We start from the raw sequence: 21,105 nt of genomic DNA on the forward strand, positions 1-21,105 counted from the left end.
TCATTCCCAGCACCCTCATGGCAGCTCACACTACCTCAAGCTTCGGGGCATCCAATGCCACCTTTGGCCTCCTCAGGTACCCATATGGTGCACATACATAAATATAGGTAAACACTCATACATGAAACAAAAATAATAAATCTAGAGGCCTGGGTAATCTATGGGGCCTTGGGTAGTATTTATCCCTGGCATACAAATGGACTTTGGCTGCCCATCCCACAATGAGGGGATGCTCTCTCAGCCTGGACTCTTGGGGGAAGGCCTAGGCTCTGCCCTGGATGAAATAACAGACTCTGGAGATCCTCCATGGAGGGCCTCACCCTCCCTGGGGATCGGAGTGGGGATTGGGGGAGCTAGGGGAGGGAGAGGGAGCTGGGATTGACGTGTGAAACAAGCTTGTTTCTAATTTAAATTTAAAAAAAAAGAAGGGAAAAGAATGAATGAATGAAAAGACCCAGAAAGCAGGAAAACTTGCTGGTTTTGTCTTGGTCCACAAACTTGGGCAGATGCTAGAGGCCAGGGCAAGGAAGCTGACAATCTGGCCCATTCTAGCGTGTCACTGGGAGGCTACCTTCTCCTTCCTCATCCATAGGAAAGCAGTGCCTACCTGAGCAGCAGAACCTAGAATGTTCCTCTAAATAGATTGTACTGCGCTATGAGGTACCCGATAGGACAGTGAGCTCTAAGCCTCAAAATGGGCAACTCCTCCTTAAACCCAAGCTTTCCTTAGGGCTTAATCTTGGAACAGGGCAATCTCATTGCTTAAGCCAGTGCTGGAGAGTGAAGTGGATACTGTTTGAGTATTTAGAGTAACAAAGACAAATTGGGAGCTAAGTATTAATTCTAATTACATCTTCATTGTTGCCATTTTTTTTCTTAAAGGACCAGAAAGTAAGATGTTAACAAACATCTAAGACCAGGAATGATAACACCTTTCCAAATAGACACCTCCATTTTTATTTAAATTGTAAAAAATAATTCCAAACAAAAGTCACCACCAACTCCATGACAACTCACGAGGCAAGGCCCTGCTTCCTTCTCCCACAAGTCTCTTGGTCTCAGCAGCAGCCTGGGGGAAGCACCCTGCACTAGCTTTCCCAAAGAGGGAGTTACACAAGAGGGACGACATGGCAAGGCTCGCCACCTTTGTAAACTGCTTGAAACCAACTGAAATAGTTCAGTCCAAAATCCCAACTCTTCCAATAAAAGTCTCTCTACAGGTGACACATTGGCTTGGGACAGGGGAGGGGGCTTGCTTAGCTTCTCTGTCGTTTGTTAGGTTTATACTGTGGCAGGAAGGAGGCTGAAGCTCTCTGTTAGTGCATTTAGTGCTGGTGAGGAGGGTGGCCCAACCTGGGATCCTGAAGTCCTTGGACAAGGCAGAGCCATGCGAGCCCATATCCCCGTCACCTTCCGCTGAATAAAGGGGGTGGGGAGGAGGTCCCCACTGCTGGTTCTAGGTAGCTCTTCTGTGCCGGCTTCAGGAATTCCTCAGGAGTGCTGGAGAGCTTGAGTCCATGAGATTGGGGGTGACCCTGTGCTCAGACCCAGCCGTAGCTTAGGCCACAACACGGCTGGCCTAAGAGTAGCCCCCAGCCATCTGACTGGTGGCTGCATTGCTGCCCACTCCTCGCCAGGCCTGGAAGCTGAAGAAGGCACTCACTCCGTAGGCAATCATCACCAGGCAAGCGAAAAACTGGCAGGGAAGAAGAGGCCATGGTGGTCAGTCAGAGAAAGCAAGGAACCAAACGGGACAGTGGCCGCAGACCTAGTGGGTCTCCTTAGACAGACGGGGGATAAAAGCCTGAGCAGCAGAGTTGTCAGAACCACACACACCACACAGCTGGCATGTTCTAACGGTCGGGGTTACAACCACACAGGCCAGACATGTCAGGTGGTACCAGGGGCAACCAAGAGTGTCCAACTGTTCACACACCTAGCAGGGACTTAATGTCCACAGGCAACACTCAGGGCTGGGGAGGTAGCTCAGAGGTAGCCTCACAAGGCCCTACCCTGGACATGACTGTAACCCATGGGCTCTGACTCTAGGGCAAAGTGTACAGGGCCTTGTGGATGGAGTGTGAATGGCCATTTGACACAGCCCAAGTTTGGGCTTCTTGTAAGAGAATGTAAGTCAAAAATGCAGGTAGAGGCCGGGCGGTGGTGGCGCACACCTTTAATCCCAGCACTTGGGAGGCAGAGGCAGGCGGATCTCTGTGAGTTCGAGAACAGGCTGGACCGACAGCCTCCAAAACAATACAGAGAAACCCTGTCTCGTAAAACCAAAAAAAAAAAAAAAAGAAAGAAAAAAGAAAAAAGAAAATGCAGGTAGAATGTCTGTAGAGATTAACAGTCACCCCAAGGTGACACAGGAAGCAAAGTGAGTATGGCTCAGCCGAGGTCTACAGTGACCTCAGGTGTCCAGGTCCCTCCGGCTCTGCTATTCACTAAGGAAGACTGAGCGAGGCTGAGCTGAGTGAGCGTCCAGGAAGTGACCACTCGGACAGACACCTGTGAGCACACAGAGGCCTGGGCTGGTGGATCCCTTGGAGAAGGCTGGAGCCCTAGGAACATACTTACAGAGGCAGCTGAGCGCTGGTTGTATGGCCGGGAGCCCTTCAGGGATGTCAGATCTACCGCCGCAGCGCAACTGATAAAGGCAGTGATATAGAGAACCGTGGCAGCGACAAAAAAGATCAGTAACTGTAGGGGGAAGGGAGAGACGTGAAACACCCACAGGGAACACCACCACCCCTGAAGCTCAGTCAGTCCTGGCAGGAAGGACTGAAGTGTTGGGGCAGGACAGTGCCAAGTTACCAGGCAACTCCTTTGCCATGGCAACAAGTCATCTCTAACCAAAGAAACGCAGGCCACTCCATGCATGGCACATGGCCATACCCACACCCTCCCTATGACCACATCAGCACTTGGCCTTGTGGCTGGCCCTAGGATGAGGCCTCACAGCCCTCTCCCCACCAGTGGGAGAAACCTATTACACCCTTTGGCAGTATCCTAAACTCGGGGACCGTGGGGCATCTGTATAGAACACCAAGAGGACTGGATGTGAACCCTCAGCTGGCAGCTGGGCCCATTCCATACGCCCAGTTCATTCATTGTGCTATACATTTTTTTCTTTAATTGCCAACATTTAAAAATTAGATTTCACAAAAGTCTGAAAATTTTCATATACATTTTTTCATATTAAAAATGTTCAAGACTTCTTGGCATGGTGGTACGCTCCTGTAAACCCAATCCTCAGGAGGCAAAGGCAGAGTCCACCCTGGTCTACAGAGCAAGTTCTAGGACAGCCAGGGCTACAGAGAAACCCTGTCTCTGAAAACCAAACCAAACCAAACAAAATACTCAAAGCTGGGCATAGTAGCTTAGGAATGCTATGTGTCCAGACACAGAGGCAGGAAGACCATGAATTGCAGGGTCAGCCCAGTGTGCACATCAAAACTGCTTCAAAAGAGAAATAACCAACCTCAGGGCAGGGCGTGTGTATCACTGGTAAAGCATTTGTCCGGCTGTTGTGAGGTCGTGAGGCCCAGAGTTTGACCCCCCAGCACCACCAAAATAATAAACAAAATACCTCAAGGCTTGGCGCCAATGCCACATCCCCTAGAGGTTGAAGCTGGACAGAGGCAGCTCCTCAGGGCCAGGCATGTAAGGTTTCTGGAACCTTCCTGGAGCCCAGTTCACTAATCCATCTTGCCTGGCCCTTTCAGTGTCTATCCCAGAGTTGAGGGATCATCACCCAGATCCTCTCCCAGCTCTGCCCTCCTGCCCTGCTGCTAAAAGTCCAGAAGAACAGAGACAGAACCCAATGGGCTCCTTCATGGAGCGCTGTGCCAGAGCCCCATCCTGGCCTCAGAGACAAGTCACCCGGCCTGCAGGATCCTTCTTTAGGGACCCAGGGGGGTTAGGCCCTCAGTCGGGAGTCCAGCTGCCACCACCTCAATCCCAAATCCTGTCCCCAAGTACAGTGACCACTGCACACCCTGCCTGGCTCTGGCCAGTGACACAAGATCTAACAAACCCATTCTGTGTCAGTATGACTCACGTTTCCTCTGATTAAACAGGCATTGAATTGTAAACAATCACCGCCTAGCCCCAGCCCCGCTTGTCTTACAATCATGTGCCTCTGTGCTCACTGAAAGGCTCAGACCCAGCTGCAAGAGTTTTCCGGGTTCCAGAAGAAAAAAAAAAGTCATTTTCTGTGTCTGGCCAGGGTGCTTCCTCTAGTCAGAGGAGGCTGGCCTGAGACAAACCTGAGGCACCCATCCTCTCCAGGGCTGCGGGGCCTCCCGGAGGCAGCTGGTATCCATGCTAGGCCCCAGCCAGCACTTGACAAACTCAGACCTCCTAGCTCAAATTCTGACCACCCTCAAGAAGGTCTACTATCTGCCATATCTGCAAGGGCATGGTGTGGGCCCACTCAACCGCCCCTGCGCCTCACAGTCACGGAAGCTCAAGGATCATTCACAGGCAAGAGGGCTCAGCCTGGAGCCGCACAGGACCCCTGCCCCAGACTCACCACCAACGGCCAGGGCACCATGTACAATTTCATGTGCAGCTGAAACAGGTAGATGATGAAGAAGACGATTGTCATCAGCCAGAGGAAGACAGCGACAAACATGACCCAGCCATAGGCAGGGTACAGGTGGTACGGAGTGTCGGCAATCAGGGCCCACACCAGCAGCCCCAGCACCTGAGGATGAAACCGGGAGTCTCTCAGCCCCGCAGCCCTGCTGCAGGCCCAGGCCTTGGCCTCCTCTCTTGCTAACTCAGCCAAACCTTGGGATAGCGAGGTGGCTCCGAGGGTGAAATGCTCGCCACAAACCTGGCTGCCCGAGTTTGACGCCTGGAACTCCAGGGTGTAAAGAGAACTGGCTGCCAGGAGTTGTCCAGTGGCCTCCACTCACGCATGGTAAAAAAGCTTTTTGAGAAGAAACCTTGGCCTGCCTCCTGCTGTGCACCTCTGCGCTGGGGATCTTGTCTGGTCCCTCTTCAGTCTCCGCTGTGCTGTGTGACAAAAGGCCCTTCCCCACGATCCCAGACACTGCCACCCAAGGCGGAAACAGCGATTCTCCTATAGAGCGTACGCTGCTTAGACCATTACTGCCCACAACAGTGCAGGACCTCTGCTTTCTTACTGGTGCTGCTGAAAAACAAAGGGGGAGGGCATGGAGGCTAATACCTGCAGTCCCAACAGTGGAGGAAAAAGCAGGAGACTTGGGAGTTCAAGGCCAATGTCCATCTACTGAGTTACAGGCCAGCCTGAGCTGTGTGAACCCATCTCAAAACAAAACCCCTGTCTAGGGGTTGGAGATACGGTTCAGCGGCTGCTCTTGCAGAGGACCACAGTTCAGTTCCCAGCACCCACATGGTGGCTCACAACCACCTGTAACTCCAGTCCCAGGGGATCCGATGCCCTCTTCTGACCTCCACAAGCACCAGGCACACAAGCGGCAAACAGATATACATGCAGACAAGACATTCACGCACATGTAAAAGTAAATAAGTAAAAATATTTAAAAAAAAAAAACCTGTCTAAGCTGGGCGTTGGTGGAGTACGCCTTTAATCCCAGCACTCAGGAGGCAGAGGCAGGCAAATCTTTGTGAGTTCGAGACCAGCCTGGTCTACAAAAGCTAGTTCCAGGACAGCCTCCAAAAAAAAAAAAACCCTGTCTAAAAAGTCGGGGATGAGGAGCTTCAAGATGGCTCGGCAGGTAACAGTGGTTATTGCCCAAGCTTGAAAACCTAGATGCCTGATAACTTGAGTTACCCCCCAGAACCCACAGTGCAAGGGGAGAGCTCACTTACTCCCAAAAGTTGTTCTCTGGGGGATGATGAAAGGGCTATTCAGCTACATCAGCTAAATTTGCCTGTTGCCAAGTTTGACAGCCTAAGGTAAACAAAACCCCCAGCTTACACAACACACTAATAATAATAACTAATTACAATTTAAGAACTTGGGGGTTGTTTTGTGGAGACAGGATTTCATTATGTAGCCCTCGCTAGCCTGGAACTCACAGATATCCTCCTGCCACTGCCTCCTGAATGCTGGGGCTACAGGCATGAGCTATCATGCCTGGCTTAAAAAAATGTTTATATGAGAAGAGCCTGAGAGATGGCCTCAGGGATAAAGGCAGTGGCAACCAAGTTTGATGAGCTATGTTTGAATCCCGGGACCCACATGCTAGAGAGAGCCAGCCTCCTGCAAGAGAGCCAGCCTCCTGCAAGAGAGCCAGCCTCCTGCAAGTTGTCATCTGATTCAAGCATGTGCACCTAACAGTGTTTATGTGTACATACAATAAATACATACTACTAAATAAGTGTAGTAAGAAAGATTAGAATCTCTTACAGGCCCTTTCCTCCCTCCCCCTCCCCTTGAACCATGGGACCTTTGGAGAAAGAAAAAAATCGTGTTCCCAGCACATCCTCCACACAAATGGGAACAGACTATGTGTCCTTATCTTGGCTCAGCAGAGACTGTGTCCAGGGCTGAGTCCTCCAGCCTGCTCCCTCCCCCCACTATCGCCCCTAACTCCCAGTTGTCTCTCCTACAGGTGTTGCTATCCTGTCTCACAGAGGAAGACCTCTTGGCTGGACATCCCCGACTGTGTATGCTGAAGCTAACAGCATGAACTTTGTTGAAAACCTGTGGCTTTGGAGAAAGCATCCTTTGCTAAGACACAGAAGGGTTGTTCCTCCTGTCTGCACACATGGAAGCCAGTGGCCCCAGCCCAAGTATCCTGTGGAGGCTGGTCTTTGGGAACAAGTGCCCTATGACAGGCCACTTCAAGTCCCTCTAAAAAGAGGTCCTCACTAGAGGGTTCATGACCCAAAGCTCGGGTCCTACTAGACACCTTCTCCTAAAACAGCGCACCAAAGACCTCAGAGAAGTTTCTTTGGTTTGGAATATGCACTTCCAGGGTAAGGACAGAGAACTTGTAGCTGGTAAGGCCAAAGCGGACTCTGTACCTGCTCTCCCCAGTGAGGGTGAGCCCCGGATAGCCCACGTCATGTAGCACCCTTCCATTTATTGTTGCCTCTGATCCTCACAAGCAGGTCCAGGTGAAGGCCCCTGTGCCCACTTTACAGCAAAGAAGATGGCACAGAGTATCAGGGCCTTCCTAGCCTGTGGTCACATGCCAAACTAGGATCGAAGCCCTCGTTTAATTACAGCTCAAGGGCCAGGGAGAGAGAGAGAGAGAGAGAGAGAGAGAGAGAGAGAGAGAGAGAGAGAGAGAGAGAGAGAGAGAGAGAGAGAGAGAGAGAGGAGAGCTTGCCACCAAGTCTGCTGACCTGAGTTAGATCTCCAGAACCAACATGGGAGGGGAGAGTTGACTCCTGAAAGCTGTCCTCTGCCCTCCATATATGTACTTTGGCACACCTATCCCCCCCCCACACACACGATCAGGACAACGTTATCTTGGAACAGGCTCCACACACACTTTCTTCCCTCCCTCCCTCCCTTCTCCTCCCTCCCTCCCTCCCTCCCTCCCTCCACCAGTTTCTCTCCCCACCCTGCTTCTGTCTTTCTTGGCAAGGTCTCATTAGTCCAGACAGACCTTGAACTCACACCTCTGTTTCTCATGTACTGATATTACGAGCATGTGGCACCACACCTGTGCCCCCCCAATATCACCGCACCTGAAACAGACACACTAGAAAGTCCACAAAGCCCCAGAGCTGGGTGGGGTCACTTCCGTCAGGACAATGAAGAGTCCTGGGAAAACCATCTCAGGTAGTTTCCCAGTGAGAAATGGGAAGGTGGACCTGCTGGCGGCTGCCAGTTCTTGTGTGAAGGAGATTTCGGGTCCCTCACCCGGACACTGGGCTGACTGGTTCCTACTATCTGAAAGGAAGTAGGAACAGGCCTCTAAATGACCACCCAGAAAAGGCCCAGGCATGTTTACACGAACACCCTCCCCTCTCCAGGCTACCTTGCTATGTTTCCACAAAAGCTCAGGAGCCAAACTGCACACTGCAGGTAAACAGTGGGGAGCCTGGGACCCAGCTCTGCCTTGCCAGAGCTGTGAGTAAGGGGTTTCTAGGCGATGGATAAAGCGAAATGCCCCTTCCAAGGACAAGGCTGTAGGAACCCAGGTGTCCCCACCCTGTCCCACTCCGCCCGTTTCCCAAATCAGCAAACACGGAATAGAGATAAAGCAGTAGATAGTAGGGGAATTTGTGTCCCTTTGGGCTGTCGTGCCTGGCCCCAAGCCCAGGCAGGAGACTTGGTTTCTGCCCTAGAACAAGGAAGGTCCATTCCTCTTTTAGAACCCAACAAACTGGTTTCTCTTGACCCTCAAGCCTTCAGTCTGGGTATTTCACTGACCCCTTGACTCAAGTGGGTGGTCCTGCCAGAGAGGTTCCAGAAGCTGCAGGACCCCTTGGGACTTACTGAAATGCCACCTGGTGCAGACCCCACTCTAGCTGAAGAGCCGGAAGCCTTGACTCAGCATGGCGGCACATTCTTCAGGGGTAGCAAAAGGCAGCAGGTCACCGAGAGCCGAGAATCAGGCCAGAGTCCCCAGTCCTACTCCCTGATCCTGTGACCTCTCCCAGAACTCTGGGTCCGGAACATGTCTCACGTAGCTCGTATGTCCCTCCAGCCCAGCCTGTCCCAGGGTGCCTCTCTTCACAACCCTTCACCTCAGCACTTCTGAGTCAGGGCGCCCCACCCTCAAGGTCTCCCACACCAGCAAGTTGAGCCAGATCAAAGCAGAAATGGCTCAAATACCCATGCTCAACAGGGTGGGTGCTGTAGGAACCAATCCGGGTGAGGAGGGACCAGAAGGAGCAGGTAAAGTAACCTTCCGTAAGGGTCAGGGAAGGAGGGGCTCTGGAAGAGAATGCAATTCTAACTCTGGGTCACCTTGACCTCTGTGTCCATCGACCAACTGCTTTCTCGACAGTGTCAGGCCCGAGTAACTCACTGCAGGCCTTGGGAGACTCACCTACCCTTTCTGCTCTGTGTCCTCATCTGGGGTACACGATGCTTTTTTATTGAGAGGTTCAGGGACAGAAATGCCTACCCTGGCTACTGTACAGGTGTGCCAGGGAGGTAGACCCCGGGACCACAGGGAGGGGAGTGTGGTTCTGCGGTTTAGTTACAACCCAGGAAAGCAATGGCAGGACGAGGTGGCTTCCCGCGGGGGAAGCAACTAGACCTAGAGGTTGGCAGGGCCTGTTGCTGGTGGGAACCCCGCCCTGGGGAGAAAGAAATGTATGTGCTGGACCAGGGCCACTCCCTACAGTAGGATGTTCGATCTTGGCCTAGGCTGTCTTACTCTAAGTAACAACAGACCTGGTCTGAGACGTGGTTACTCCTGGCCTTCAAGGTCAGGTAACGAGAAGTTGAATCTAACGTGTGGTTACTGAATCCTTGGAGAAAAGAGGAAGAAACGTTCCCCTTTTTGGTTAAGGTATGTAAGAGTGGTGAAAAATAAACTCGTGGCATTCAGTACTGACTGATTTGCCCTCCTGATTGTAGTCTGTGTCTCTGTCTATAGCTGGCCTTCCTTTAGTTCCCACTCCCTCTCTCAGGGACGAACTTCGGGCTGCTCGGCTGGCTCTGACTGCGGGCCCACAAACACAGCTTCCAACAATGTTTTAGCAGGGGGTGGGGGTGGGGGTAGGGGGGGTAGGAGGGGTGGGGGATGAGGCGCGGGGGGTGGGGCAGCCCTCCGAAGCTGAGGAGTGGCACCAAGTCTTTCACAGTGCCTGTTCCCAACTACACTACCAGGAAACTGAGGCCCAGGGGTTCATGATCCTTCCCGGGGATCCCCCACTCAGGGCATAGCCAGGCAGCTGGGGACAGGCAGAACTTGACCTAGCTCAACCTCCACCCCCATCCTGGTCCTTCTCCCCACACTGAAAGGGACTTTATGGGGACAAAAAAGTCACCCATTGTGTCACAGGAGACAAAGAGGCAAGAGACAGAGGCTCCAGGCGCCTGGGCAGGCCACACCACCACCACACACCACCCCCTCTGTGCCAAAGGAGAACTGTGGGAGGCACCTTGGAATTCCTGCTCTGGATGCCTTCTAGAACACTGGGTCCATCAAGATCCCGAGGAAGACAGGAGCCACCCAGCTGTCCCTTTCTCTCTCTGAAACGGGCACACAAGGAACCACGCTGAGTCACTCAGCCAGCACTCTCCCAGGGCCAGTTCTGTGCCAGGCTGTGCCAGGTCCATGGAAGGCAGCAGTGTGGTGGGCAGCTGGGCCTGGCCTGCCGGAGTCCACCTGTGCCTTGACTAGTATTCCAGATGCAGCCTTCCCCATGCAAACTGCTATTCGCAAGTCCTGCATCCAGAAGAGTATGTTTAAATCCCAGAGGTTCTCTCTCTCTCTCTCTCTCTCTCACACACACACACACACACACACACACACACACACACACACTGATGGCTGAGTCACATGGGTCAGAAATATCTTCAACTACATGATCCTTGAGAGGTAGAGGCAGGAGGGTTGCCACAAGTCTGAAGCTAGCCGAGACCCTATCCTGTCTCAATAACAACAGTAACTAAGTTTGTTATTATTTCATAGGAAAGCCTATGCAGCATGAACTCAGGCCCCTTCCTCCATAGCTCCAGTGGGAGCCCCATGAGCTCTCTGCAGCAGCTGTGCATGTCTCCTCCATCCAGGTGCGTGAGGCAGGTGGGGGCTCGGGGACTCCCACCCCTCCCTCGGTCTCTTCTGGCTTCCCAGCAAGTGGCAATGTGCCCACAAGAGTTTCAGAAAATTACAACGTCCAGTCTATGCTCCTCTCTCTTCCCCAGGGGGCCCCCATAACACCTGCCTGGGTCTTCCCTGCACTAGGACCCCTCTAGCCACAAGGGGCATCTCAGGAAGTGTTTGTTCTTGAGAGGGCCCAGGCCCTTGCACTCACTGCTCCAGCCTCCAGCTGGCCAGGCCCCCTCACTTCCTGGGCTTTCCTCTCTCTGGGCCCAACTTTTCCCCCCCAGAGAAGCGCTCAGCCCATTTCACAGAAGGAAAACTGAGGCTCTTTTAGAAGATGAGGATCTGACTTAAGGATATTCATGTGAAGGGTGCTGGACAGCCCAGGGGTAGACTTCCTTTCCCCTAGTACTGACTTCTGGGGACATTGTCCTGGAAACTAGTGCCTGGAAGAATTGTCACTGCCTGAGATGCCAGAGCTACCACACACAGCCTGTGAATGTCTCAGCTCTGTAAAGCCTACAGGGATCTGGCTGAGCAGCCAGGGGCAAGGCCTTCCTCATTCCTGGGGGGTGGGGGTGGGGCTGTGTGCCTGAGCCTATCTCTCCCATCTCCACTCCCAGGAGGGGCCGGTGCCACCCCACACACCCCAGGCCGGCAGAAGAGAAGTTTATCCGGTGTCAGATACCCAGCCCTGTCCAAGCTTCAGGGCCGCCTGCTTGACCCTCAGCCTAGTCCTCCCTTGGAGGTCCTGGTGCCACCCTGCCTCCCCTCCCTGAGCAAACAGGAGGAGCTCACCCTATCCAGCAGCAAAAGCCAGAGAGCCCTGTTCCGTCAGGACCAGAGCTGGGTCAGCGACTGCCCAGGAAAACAGCCCCGCCTCAGCTCACAGGAACCGTGAAGAGAATGGCCGACACGGTCTGGCCGCGGCAGCCTGAGCAATGATGACTGCCCGATGTGCAGGGTGACTTCGCAAACAGAGGTCACTTTCTGCTTACAGATGACTAGGAAAACTCCCAGGTTGCGTAGGCAGTAGTCCTGGACTCACTGCTGTGTGACCGTGAGGAAAGTACCTTCCCGTCTCTGGTCCTCATGGGCACCCACCCCTCTTTGGACATAGTCACAAACTATGTGTAACTCCTCACTTCCTAACATTTCCATTTATTTGTAAAGAAGAACTCTCTCTTTTTTCCTTTGGTTTTTCAAGACAAAGTTTCTCTGTGTAATAGTCCTACACGTCCTGGAACTCCCGTTGTAGACCATGCAGGCTTCGAACTCAGAGACCTGTCTGCCTCTGCCTTCCAAGTGTTGGGATTAAAGATGTGTGCAACCACCACCCAGTGAAAAGAATTCTTTTCTTTCTTTTTTCTTTCTGGTTTTTTGTTTGTTGGTTGGTTTGTTGGTTTTGGTTTTTCAAGGTTTTCCGTGTAGCTTTGGAGCCTGTCCTGGAACTTGAGCTGTAGACCAGGCTGGCCTCTAACTCACAGAGATCCGCCTGCCTCTGCCTCCCGAGTGCTGGGATTAAAGAGGTGTGCCACCATTGCCTGGTGAAAAGAATTCTTAATGGTTGCTCATTTGTTAATTTTGGTTCTTAAGAGACAGGGTCCTTGTACTTAGCTCAAGATGGCTGGTATGCCCTATGTGGCCCAGGATGACCTTGAACTCACAGATCTCCTTAGGCTCCTGACAACTGGGACCACAGGCATGTGCCAACATGCTTCAGCTGTTATATAATTTTGAAATAAGTATTATAGGGCTGGCAAGACGGCTCTGGGTAAAGTGCCTGCCACTCGGATGACCTGAGTTCCAAACCTGAGACTCACATGGTAAAAAGAGAACCACCTCCCACAAGCTGTCCTCTTCACTCGTGTAGTAGCTCGCCTGTGCTTACACACACAAATAAGTAACATTTAACTTAAACAATAATTCACATTATTTAGATACTGTTTTGGTTTTTGAGACAGGGTCTTACTGTGTAGTGTTGTATGGCCTGGAGATCACCATGTAGTGATCAAACGCAGAGTCTACCTGACCCTGCCTTCCGATCTCAGTGCTGGGATTAAAGTAATTACTTAAACCTGGTGGTGGTGGCGCACACCTTTAATCCCAGCACTTGGGAGGCAGAGTCAGGCAGACCTCTGTGAGTTCAAAGCCAGCCTGGTCTACAGAGTGAGTTCTAAGACAGACTCCTAAACTACAGAAAAATCCTGTCTAGGAAAACAGGAAAATAAAAAGCAATTAATTAAAATAATTGATCCATGCCTGACCCAATTTATAAATTTTAAAAATCTTTCATAAAAGTGTGTTGCTACAATTATTGTTAATCTCTTGCTGTGTTCAATTATAAATTAAATTTACCACAGCTGCATATGTGCAGAATTGTACCTAGCCCAGTCTCTGACTATTGTTAAGTTAAGCCACGGGAAAAGTAGCCAAGACCGTCTCCTTGACATGCATTCAGGCTGTGATTAATGCAGATGGCCAAGCTCAACACAGACCTTCTTAGTGACGTTGAATTGGGGGAAATATCCCAACTTGCCTCAGTTTCCAGAAGCCAGAAAGAAATAAAGTCAAAGGGGACAATTTCTCTTTAAAGTTTGTGCTCAGTCCTAGGAGGACAGAGACAGACTGACCCCACACGCCGGCCTGCCACCTCTGCCTAGCGTCCAGAGTGTGTCCTATCACCAGGGTGGTCATGGGGGCAGGTAGCTATTGGAGAAAGGACACAGCTGTGGCCTCCATGGAGGACACTTGGCACTCTCCATTCTACTCCCAGAGGCACAGTGTGGTGGCACAGGTCTGTTTTCTCAGCTATTAGAGAGGCTGAGACCAGTCCAGGGCCAGCCTGGGCTACAAAGTGAGTTCAGGATTGAAAAGAGTACAAAGAAGGCTGGGAGTGTGTTAAGCCAGAACACAGCAAACACACAACAGTGTGGAAACTGCCTGTGAACAGCCTGGTCTCTGCCGATTGCGGCCTGGGCAGGGTGAGGTGGGGTGCGAGCACACTGCACGTGCCCTCAGACCCTGGGGTCTCTGGGGTCCCACTTACAGAAACACGTCGCACGGATCTGCCAGTGGCAAATGTGAAGTCATGCACGGCAGAGGAGGGTAACACAGCATGGGGATTCAAGCATGCCAGGGTGCAGCTGCACCATGAGTTGCTACAGCACCAGGGAGCATGCTCCCTGTGCTAAGACCTGGAGCTGCATCTGTCAGCTGGGCTCTTACGTAGCTCCTGAGCCCCCATTTTAAAAATGAAGACTCTAGACTGGAGAGATGGCTCAGTGGGTAAGAGCAGTGGCTGCTCTTCCAGAGGACCAGGGTTTGAATCCTTGGACCCACACGGAGGCGCACAACTGTCTGTTACCTCAGTCCCAGTGAATCCAATGCTCTCTTCTTCTGGCTTCCCTGGGTACCAGGCACACATGTAGGCAAAATATGCATACATATAAAATTAAAATAATACATAATAAAATTTAAAAGATCTGGGCCTGGCATCTTTAGTTCCCAAGACCATGAAAATATGGAAATGAGCCAGGTGTTGGTGGCGCACGCCTTTAATCCCAGCACTCGGGAGGTAGAGGCAGGCAGATCTCTGTGAGTTCGAGGCCAGCCTGGCCTACAGAGCGAGTTCCAGGACAGCCTCCAAAACAATACAGAGAAACACTGTCTCAAAAAAACTTAAAAAAAAAAAAGAAAGAAAATATGGAAATGAAGGTTTGAAAAAAACCCAAAATGCATACAGCTTCCTCTGCCTGATGTGGGACACATCTTTGTGGGATATGGGTGTGGGTAGGCATGGCCCTGCACTGTGACACCACACTCCACGGGACTTTTCAGTGAGGCTGGAGGTCTGTGTAGTCACACACATCCCCGCCCCCAGCCCTCCTGCCCCACACACTGGTGACCACAGTTGGGGGTTGGCTAGATATGAAGATCACATTTTATTGATTTCTCTATGTACCACTGGGATGCTTGGCTGTAAATCTGATTTTGTTGTTGTTTTCAAAGAACAAAACTTTTTTTTTCTTTTTTTGTTTCTCGAGACAGGGTTTCTCTCCTTGAACTCACTCTGTAGACCAGGCTGACCTGGAATTCAGAGATCCACCTGCCTCTGCCTCTTGAATGCTGGGGATTAAAGGCGTGAACCCCCACTGCACAGCCGGACAAAACATTTAAAAACTGCAGTTGTTGGTCTGTAGAGAAATTGAGGAGTAGCCAAGTGAAGGACTGCAAAGACACTGTAGCCGCTCCACAGCGCTGAAGAGGCATGTGACACAAACAACCCACACACGTCAACATACCATAAAGCCACCCCTAGGCTCTAAAGCTACGCTTTCATTCATTTGATCGTGTGTGCACATGTTATATGCACGGGCATTCCCGTGCCATGCTGCCCTTACGGAGGTCAGAGGGCAAACTGCCAGAGTCGGTCTGCTCTTCTACCATGTGGGCTGTCAGACTTGGAAACACAAGATTTTGCCTGCTGAGCCATCTCCCACCACGATCCCACACCATCAGTACCAGGAGTGTTCCTGAAGTGCTTATAAAGGGACTGAAAATAGTCTAAAACGGCTGCCCCTCGCAAGATGAGAGACTGGATCCAAGGACAACTTTAGCACTATCAGCACATCTGGTTTTTCGTTTGTTTGTTTTGAGATAGGGTCTAGGTAGCCCAGGCTTAGCCCGAGCTGCCTTGGGTTTCCCAAGTCCCCTGAATGCTGGGTTGCACACACACACACACACACAAACCCCACCTGGCTAGGATTTTTGCTTGTTTGTTTTTGTTTTTCAAGACAGGGTTTCTCTGTGTAACAGTGTTAGCTGTCCTATAACTTGCTCTGTAGACCAGGCCTGCCTCCGTCTCCCAAGTGCTGGGATCAAAGGTGTGCACCACCATGTCTGGCCTTGTTTTAGTTTTTTAAAGGAGACTATATCCATATGCTCACTAGGTAATTACAAATAAATTCCCACTGGGTACGCATGCCTTTAATCCCAGTACGAGGGAGGCAGATAGATCTTTGGGAGTTTGAGGCCAGTTTGGTTCTAGAGCCAGGGCTGTTACACAGAGAAACCCTGTCTTGGAAAATAAATAAATAAATAAATAGATTCCCAGAGCTATCACGCTCTTTGCCCACCAGGAAGTAAGAGCATGGTAGGACTTAACCCTGCAGGGCACTGCGGCTTCCGCACAGGAACCTGCAGGCTCCGCTGAGGTTACAAAGAGCCTCACTCAGATGAGTGCTAAGGAATCTCCCAGCACTGTCACCCTGTCACCCCAGTTCCACCCTCCGCTGCTCACATCTGCTCAACAACCCAGCAGATCCTTCTCGGAAGTCAGAGCTCTTCTGGGCCTTATCCCTTCCCTCCGTGGAGAGAAACCAGCCTGCCTGCTGGGACGGACATGGAGCCAGAATCACCAGGAAGAGCTTCCTCATGTCTCCAAGAGCAAAGGGGTGAAGGAAGCCTTGAAGGCTGCCTTGTCCCAGAAACTTTCCACTTGCCTAAGAGTCCTAGCACCGTAGGGTTCAATGAATCCTGCCTTCATCATGTGCCAGGCTAAACCCTTGGCAGGCATCACTCTCCACCACCACCATTTTACAGACAAGTGTACAGGGGGTGGGGAATTTTTCCCTAGGATTCAAAGTTGAAAGGAGGCAGAGTCTGGATTTGAATCCAAGATCTCTGCTTCCAGGCCTACAGTCAGTGTTTTCAAAAATACCCTAGAGCACTATGGTGGTAGAGGAGGCCTCTAATCTGTTTGTTTACTAAAGAATAGGACTGTGTGGTTGCTCCCAATCCTAGGAGGAAGGCTAGGAAGTGCTCAATGCCAATGCCCCATTCCCTCAAGGTATATATAGCTCCCATGTCCTGGGCTTAATCCAGGAACTCTCCTAAATCCCCTCTGTTTCCCCTTCCTCTCATTATTTAGCTCAGGCTGGCCTCAAATCCATCATCCTCCTGCTTCAGTCTCCCACTCACAGGAGCACGAGGGTTATAGGCCTGTGCATCACCGCACCCTGTTAGAACCTTCTTCTGATTTTTTTTTGTTGTTGTTGTTTTTTTTAGACAGGGTTTCTCTGTGTCTTTGGAGGCTGTCCTGGAACTAGCTCTTGTAGACCAGGCTGGTCTCGAACTCACAGAGATCCACCTGCCTCTGCCTCCCGAGTGCAGGGATTAAAGGCATGAGCCACCACTGAGTGCAAATCCTACATGTGGGGCAGCAGCCTAGCTGCAAGCACCCTGCCCACAGTCATGTGGCTGCTTATCACTGAGTCCCAGGTAAGACTGTTCGTTCTTTGTCCCAAAGCTGGGTGGGGGTTGGGGGAGGGGAGTCGTGGAAGGTGGTTTAAAATTAGCAAAAGATGGGCACTTCATCCCCATCTTCTTCATAGTTTTTCTAAAGTCGTTAGGATGCACCAAGGGCACCTTCCGGCCACACACACAGCATTCTTCCCCTCCCTTGCCACACAAAGAACTGCAGCGCAAAACACTCTGGCACTTTGTGACTAGAAGAGCTGTCTCCGGGACACACTCGCCTGCCTGTTTAGAAGCTAGCTTCGAGGATTCACGTTTCTCCTTTGCTTATGCCACTAGGAAGTTCAGCCGTGAACCAACATTTTAAGCTTGCAGGCTTCCTGCTAGGCAACGTCACTGCATAGGTCTCTAAAGCCCGTTTCTCTCTCCAAACCATCAGGTTTTAGAAATACACTAACTCTTCTGTTTTAACGATTAATAGCACCTGATATTCGTTCTGGAGCTAGAGGGGGATGGGCGAGGCTACAGAGTAATAGAGACCATCAGACATCTGTACACTGAGACAGGTTCTGCTGTCCCGCTACCATGCTAAAGAACAATGTAGCCCAAGTAGCTTGGACTTCCTACTCACCCCCCTTTCCAGCACTGCAGGACACCCTACTCTCTGGGGTACACAGCAACCTGGGCAGCCACGACCACCATCTCCTCAGTTACTGCCTCCTCCAAGCAGCCTTCCCTGATTCCCACGGGCAGGCACTAGGCAGGGAGCCTCTCCCACATCCTCTGAAGTACCATACCCACACACTGTAAGAGAAAAACCAATGGCCAGAGAAGCCAGAAAACAACTCCCAGGAAGTGAGTGATTAGAAAGAAACTCCTAAATCTGCTTTTTTTATGTTAAGAGAAGAAAATCCAGCCAGGTGGTAGTGATGTACACCTTTGATCCCAGCACTCTGGAGGCAGAGGCAGGTGGATCTTCGTAAGTTTGAGGCCAACCTGGTCTACAATGTGAGTTCCAGGACAGTTAGGGCTGTTTACACAGGGAAACCCTGTTTCAAAAAACAAACAAAAAGATGCCTATCCAAAAGGTCTAGGCTAGCTTCCAGCGTGCTTCTGTGGCTTCCCAGCAGGTATGGTGCCTGTCTGTGCCCCTCCCCCATCCCGGCCCCGGTGGAGTAGTAGGTTGCCACAGAAACGTATTAGGAAACAGCGTCTCAGACTGGTATAGTCTCCAAGTAAAGTCTGTGGAACCAATATGGGGAAGGAGCTAGGAAGTAAAAGGAACCCATCACTTCACACCGCGATGTCTCAATGCTCCAAAACCTCCTAAGGCCACCCAGGCAACCAAGACCCCAGCTCTGGCCCCAGACGCATAGGGTGCAGCCCAGAAACTGGCGCTGCAATTCCTGCTCAGCCTGTGGGCTACTTTCCCCACCTCCACTCAGCCCTGCCATCTGTAGTCCTTCCAGCATTTGCTGTAACACCCCAGCCTCCGTTTCCACTGAAGACCCCGCTGGAAGGCTAGCCTTCTAGCCCCAGGGAAAAGGGTTTCAAACCGAACCAATCAAAAAACCAAATCGAACCAAGCCAAACCAAACCAAACCAAACCAACCAAACAACCAAACAAATCTCCAAGAGCCCCACCCTCCCGGGTGGACAACATCTACTGCTGCAGATTTAAATAGGTCCCAGAAGAGGGCATCATTCCGCCCCTCCCCAATCTCATCAAAACAAAAAGATTTTTAAAATGCAAATTTCTTGCTGAACTTCCGGAGATTCAAAGAGCAATTTCACATTTTTTTCCCGGGGGTGGGGCCCAAGAATCTGAATTTAAACAAACCCAGGCAGGAATTGGGGGAGGATGAAGGGTGAGGGTTCACGAAGAAAGATTAGAAACCCAGAAACCAAGGCAGCAGGCCCCAGGTGGAGGTGGCCGCTCCCCTGGAGAGCAGGGAAGACCTAATCTCTGCGGAGGGCCTCTCGACTCCCCAGCCTGGTCCTGGCGGCTTGGCTCGATGTGGCCACTGGAGGGATGGTGACAGAAAGGGATCTAATCTTACTCCCAGTGCCACCCTATGCGTCAGTTTTTGGAGACTACTCCCCCAGGGTCAGCCACAGGCCTCCAGACCCTCACAGAATATTGTGAAAAGACCGCTGACATCTCTGGATGCACCCAGTTGTTGGCGGGCAATTCTTGGGTCTTTGGCTAGGCCTGCACAGAGATCGGTGGGGGTGGCAGGCACGTGACTTCTGGCCTCCCCCGAATCTCACACCCCGGAGCAGGAGACTCGACCTGCGGGCCCTGGGCAGGTGCCCTGAAAGGAGCGCACGCGTCGGGGCCACCCACGCGCTTTCCTGCCCAGTCTGGGAGGGCTGCCGGGCTGCCTCACTGAGTGTTTGGAGCCGAGTGAAGAGGTGGGAAGTGGACTTTGCCCGGCGGAGAAGGCCTGGGCCGAGTCCCAGAGGGAAGGGGGCAGGAGGAGAGGAACAGACCGGCGGACAGTTGTGCCGGGCTATCTCAGCTGCGGGTTCGCAGCGGGAACCACCTAGGTAGGGTGTGGATTCCCCTCCAGATGAGTCTTACTGAGCTCTTAGGGATGCCACACGGGCATACGGAGGTGCGAGGTTCCAGGCGATCTCGGGGGCGGGCGTCATGGAGGTCCCTGGAGAGTCCCCCATCCCGTCACCGAGCTACCCCGCTCACCAGCTGCAGTAGTGCGAGCACCCCGAGGGCGGATCGCACGAAGCCTAGGTCTGGGCGCAGCGCAGACACCGACGCTCCCACTCCCTGCGCGGGGCTGCTGGTCCTTGTGCTCACTTTGGACGGGAACTCGGCCATGGTGTTTGGGAGCCCACGACGCTCCGGCCGCGCTCCCGGCGCTGCTCCGGAGCTGCGACTGTGGCTCCCGCTGCCGGCTCTGCTTGGGATCCCTGGGCAGAGCCGCCAGGTGCGCGACTCCCCGCCCCGCAACGCCCGAGGCCCCGCCCCTCTTGAGGCTCCACCCCTTAACCCTGGGATCGCCTGGCTGTTCTGGACAGCGATCTTCAAGTCCTGGTCCCACATCCCGACCAACGCGGTCTGGCTCTCTCCCACATAGGCCTAGGGTGCTGTGTGTCCTTGGGCAATCCCCTGTGGCCCCTAGGAGGAAAGCGGGTCTGTGAATCCGCGTCCGGGAAAGGTCCACCCAACTAGGGGTACGCAGTGCAGGACTGTCCTTTCTAGACTCCGGAGAGGGGGGGGGCGTTCCTTTCTAAATAGATAAAGCAAGCCAGGGAGGAGACTCACACCTGTAATCTCAGCACTCTGGAGGAGTGAAGGAGAGGGTATCACGGAAAATTCAAGGCTAACCTGATTGTATAATGAATTCCAGGCTTGCCTAGGCTACAGGGTGAGACCCTGTCTCAAAACTAACTAAACTAACTAACTAACTAGTAACACTACCCAAGGCAGAGAGGCATATGACTAATTCCAGCACTGAGAGGTTAGGAGGATCAATTCGGGATTATTTTGGGCTACATAGTGAATTCCAGGCAAGCCAGAGATACATGGTATCTAGTCAAAAAAAAAAAAAAACCCAACCAAAACAAAAAACAAAACCAACAACTAGAAGTCTAGTTTAGTGACACATACTAATCCCAGATACTAGGAAGCGGAAGCAGTGATATAGAAAGTTCAGGGCCCGTCTGAGCTACAGAGTAAGCTCAAAGCTAGACTGGGAAATTTCCTGGGTGGCTGTTTCAAATTCTTTCTTTTGTTTTGTTTTTTGAGACAAGGTTTTTCTTGTTTTTTCCAGACAGGGTTTCTCTGTATTGTTTTAGAGGCTGTCCTGGAACTAGCTCTTGTAGACCAGGCTGACCTCAAACTCACAGAGATCCGCCGAGACAGGGTTGTTCTATGTAGAAGAGAACTCACTCTCTAGACCAGGCTGGTCTCCAACTCATACAGATCCACCTGTCTCTGCCTCTCAAGTGCTGGGATCAAACGTGTGCGTCAAATTTAAAAATTACAAAGCGGGTTGGGGAAGGAGCTACAGGGCAGAGTGCTTCTCCTTGTGTGGCAGAGCAGGCGCCAGTCCCTGGGTGGGGCCTCCGCGCTGCGCATTGTAACTGCCTGTCTAGAACTTGGAGATGGTTGAACACTGGCTCCTTC

General features: G+C 51.9%; 1 protein-coding gene and 1 long non-coding RNA gene across 2 annotated transcripts; one reads left to right on the forward strand and one right to left on the reverse strand.

Moving 5' to 3' along the window:
• Positions 1-933: 933 nt before the first annotated feature.
• LOC101827256 (plasmolipin) lies at positions 934-19,897 on the reverse strand. Its single transcript, XM_005078615.4, has 4 exons — positions 19,660-19,897; positions 4,538-4,711; positions 2,581-2,703; positions 934-1,696 (listed from the first exon to the last, which is right to left on the reverse strand). Exons 1-4 carry the CDS (start codon positions 19,792-19,794, stop codon positions 1,580-1,582), a joined length of 549 nt encoding a protein of 182 aa, XP_005078672.1. The 5' UTR covers positions 19,795-19,897; the 3' UTR covers positions 934-1,579.
• On the forward strand, positions 7,567-12,033 carry LOC121137900. The gene is made up of 3 exons (XR_005875164.1): positions 7,567-8,815; positions 10,566-10,663; positions 11,321-12,033. It is a non-coding gene; the product is annotated as an uncharacterized LOC121137900 (long non-coding RNA).
• Positions 19,898-21,105: the final 1,208 nt, after the last annotated feature.

The sequence above is a fragment of the Mesocricetus auratus genome, unplaced genomic scaffold (assembly GCF_017639785.1).
Source record: "Mesocricetus auratus isolate SY011 unplaced genomic scaffold, BCM_Maur_2.0 Super-Scaffold_100714, whole genome shotgun sequence".
Classification (NCBI taxonomy): Eukaryota; Metazoa; Chordata; class Mammalia; order Rodentia; family Cricetidae; genus Mesocricetus; species Mesocricetus auratus.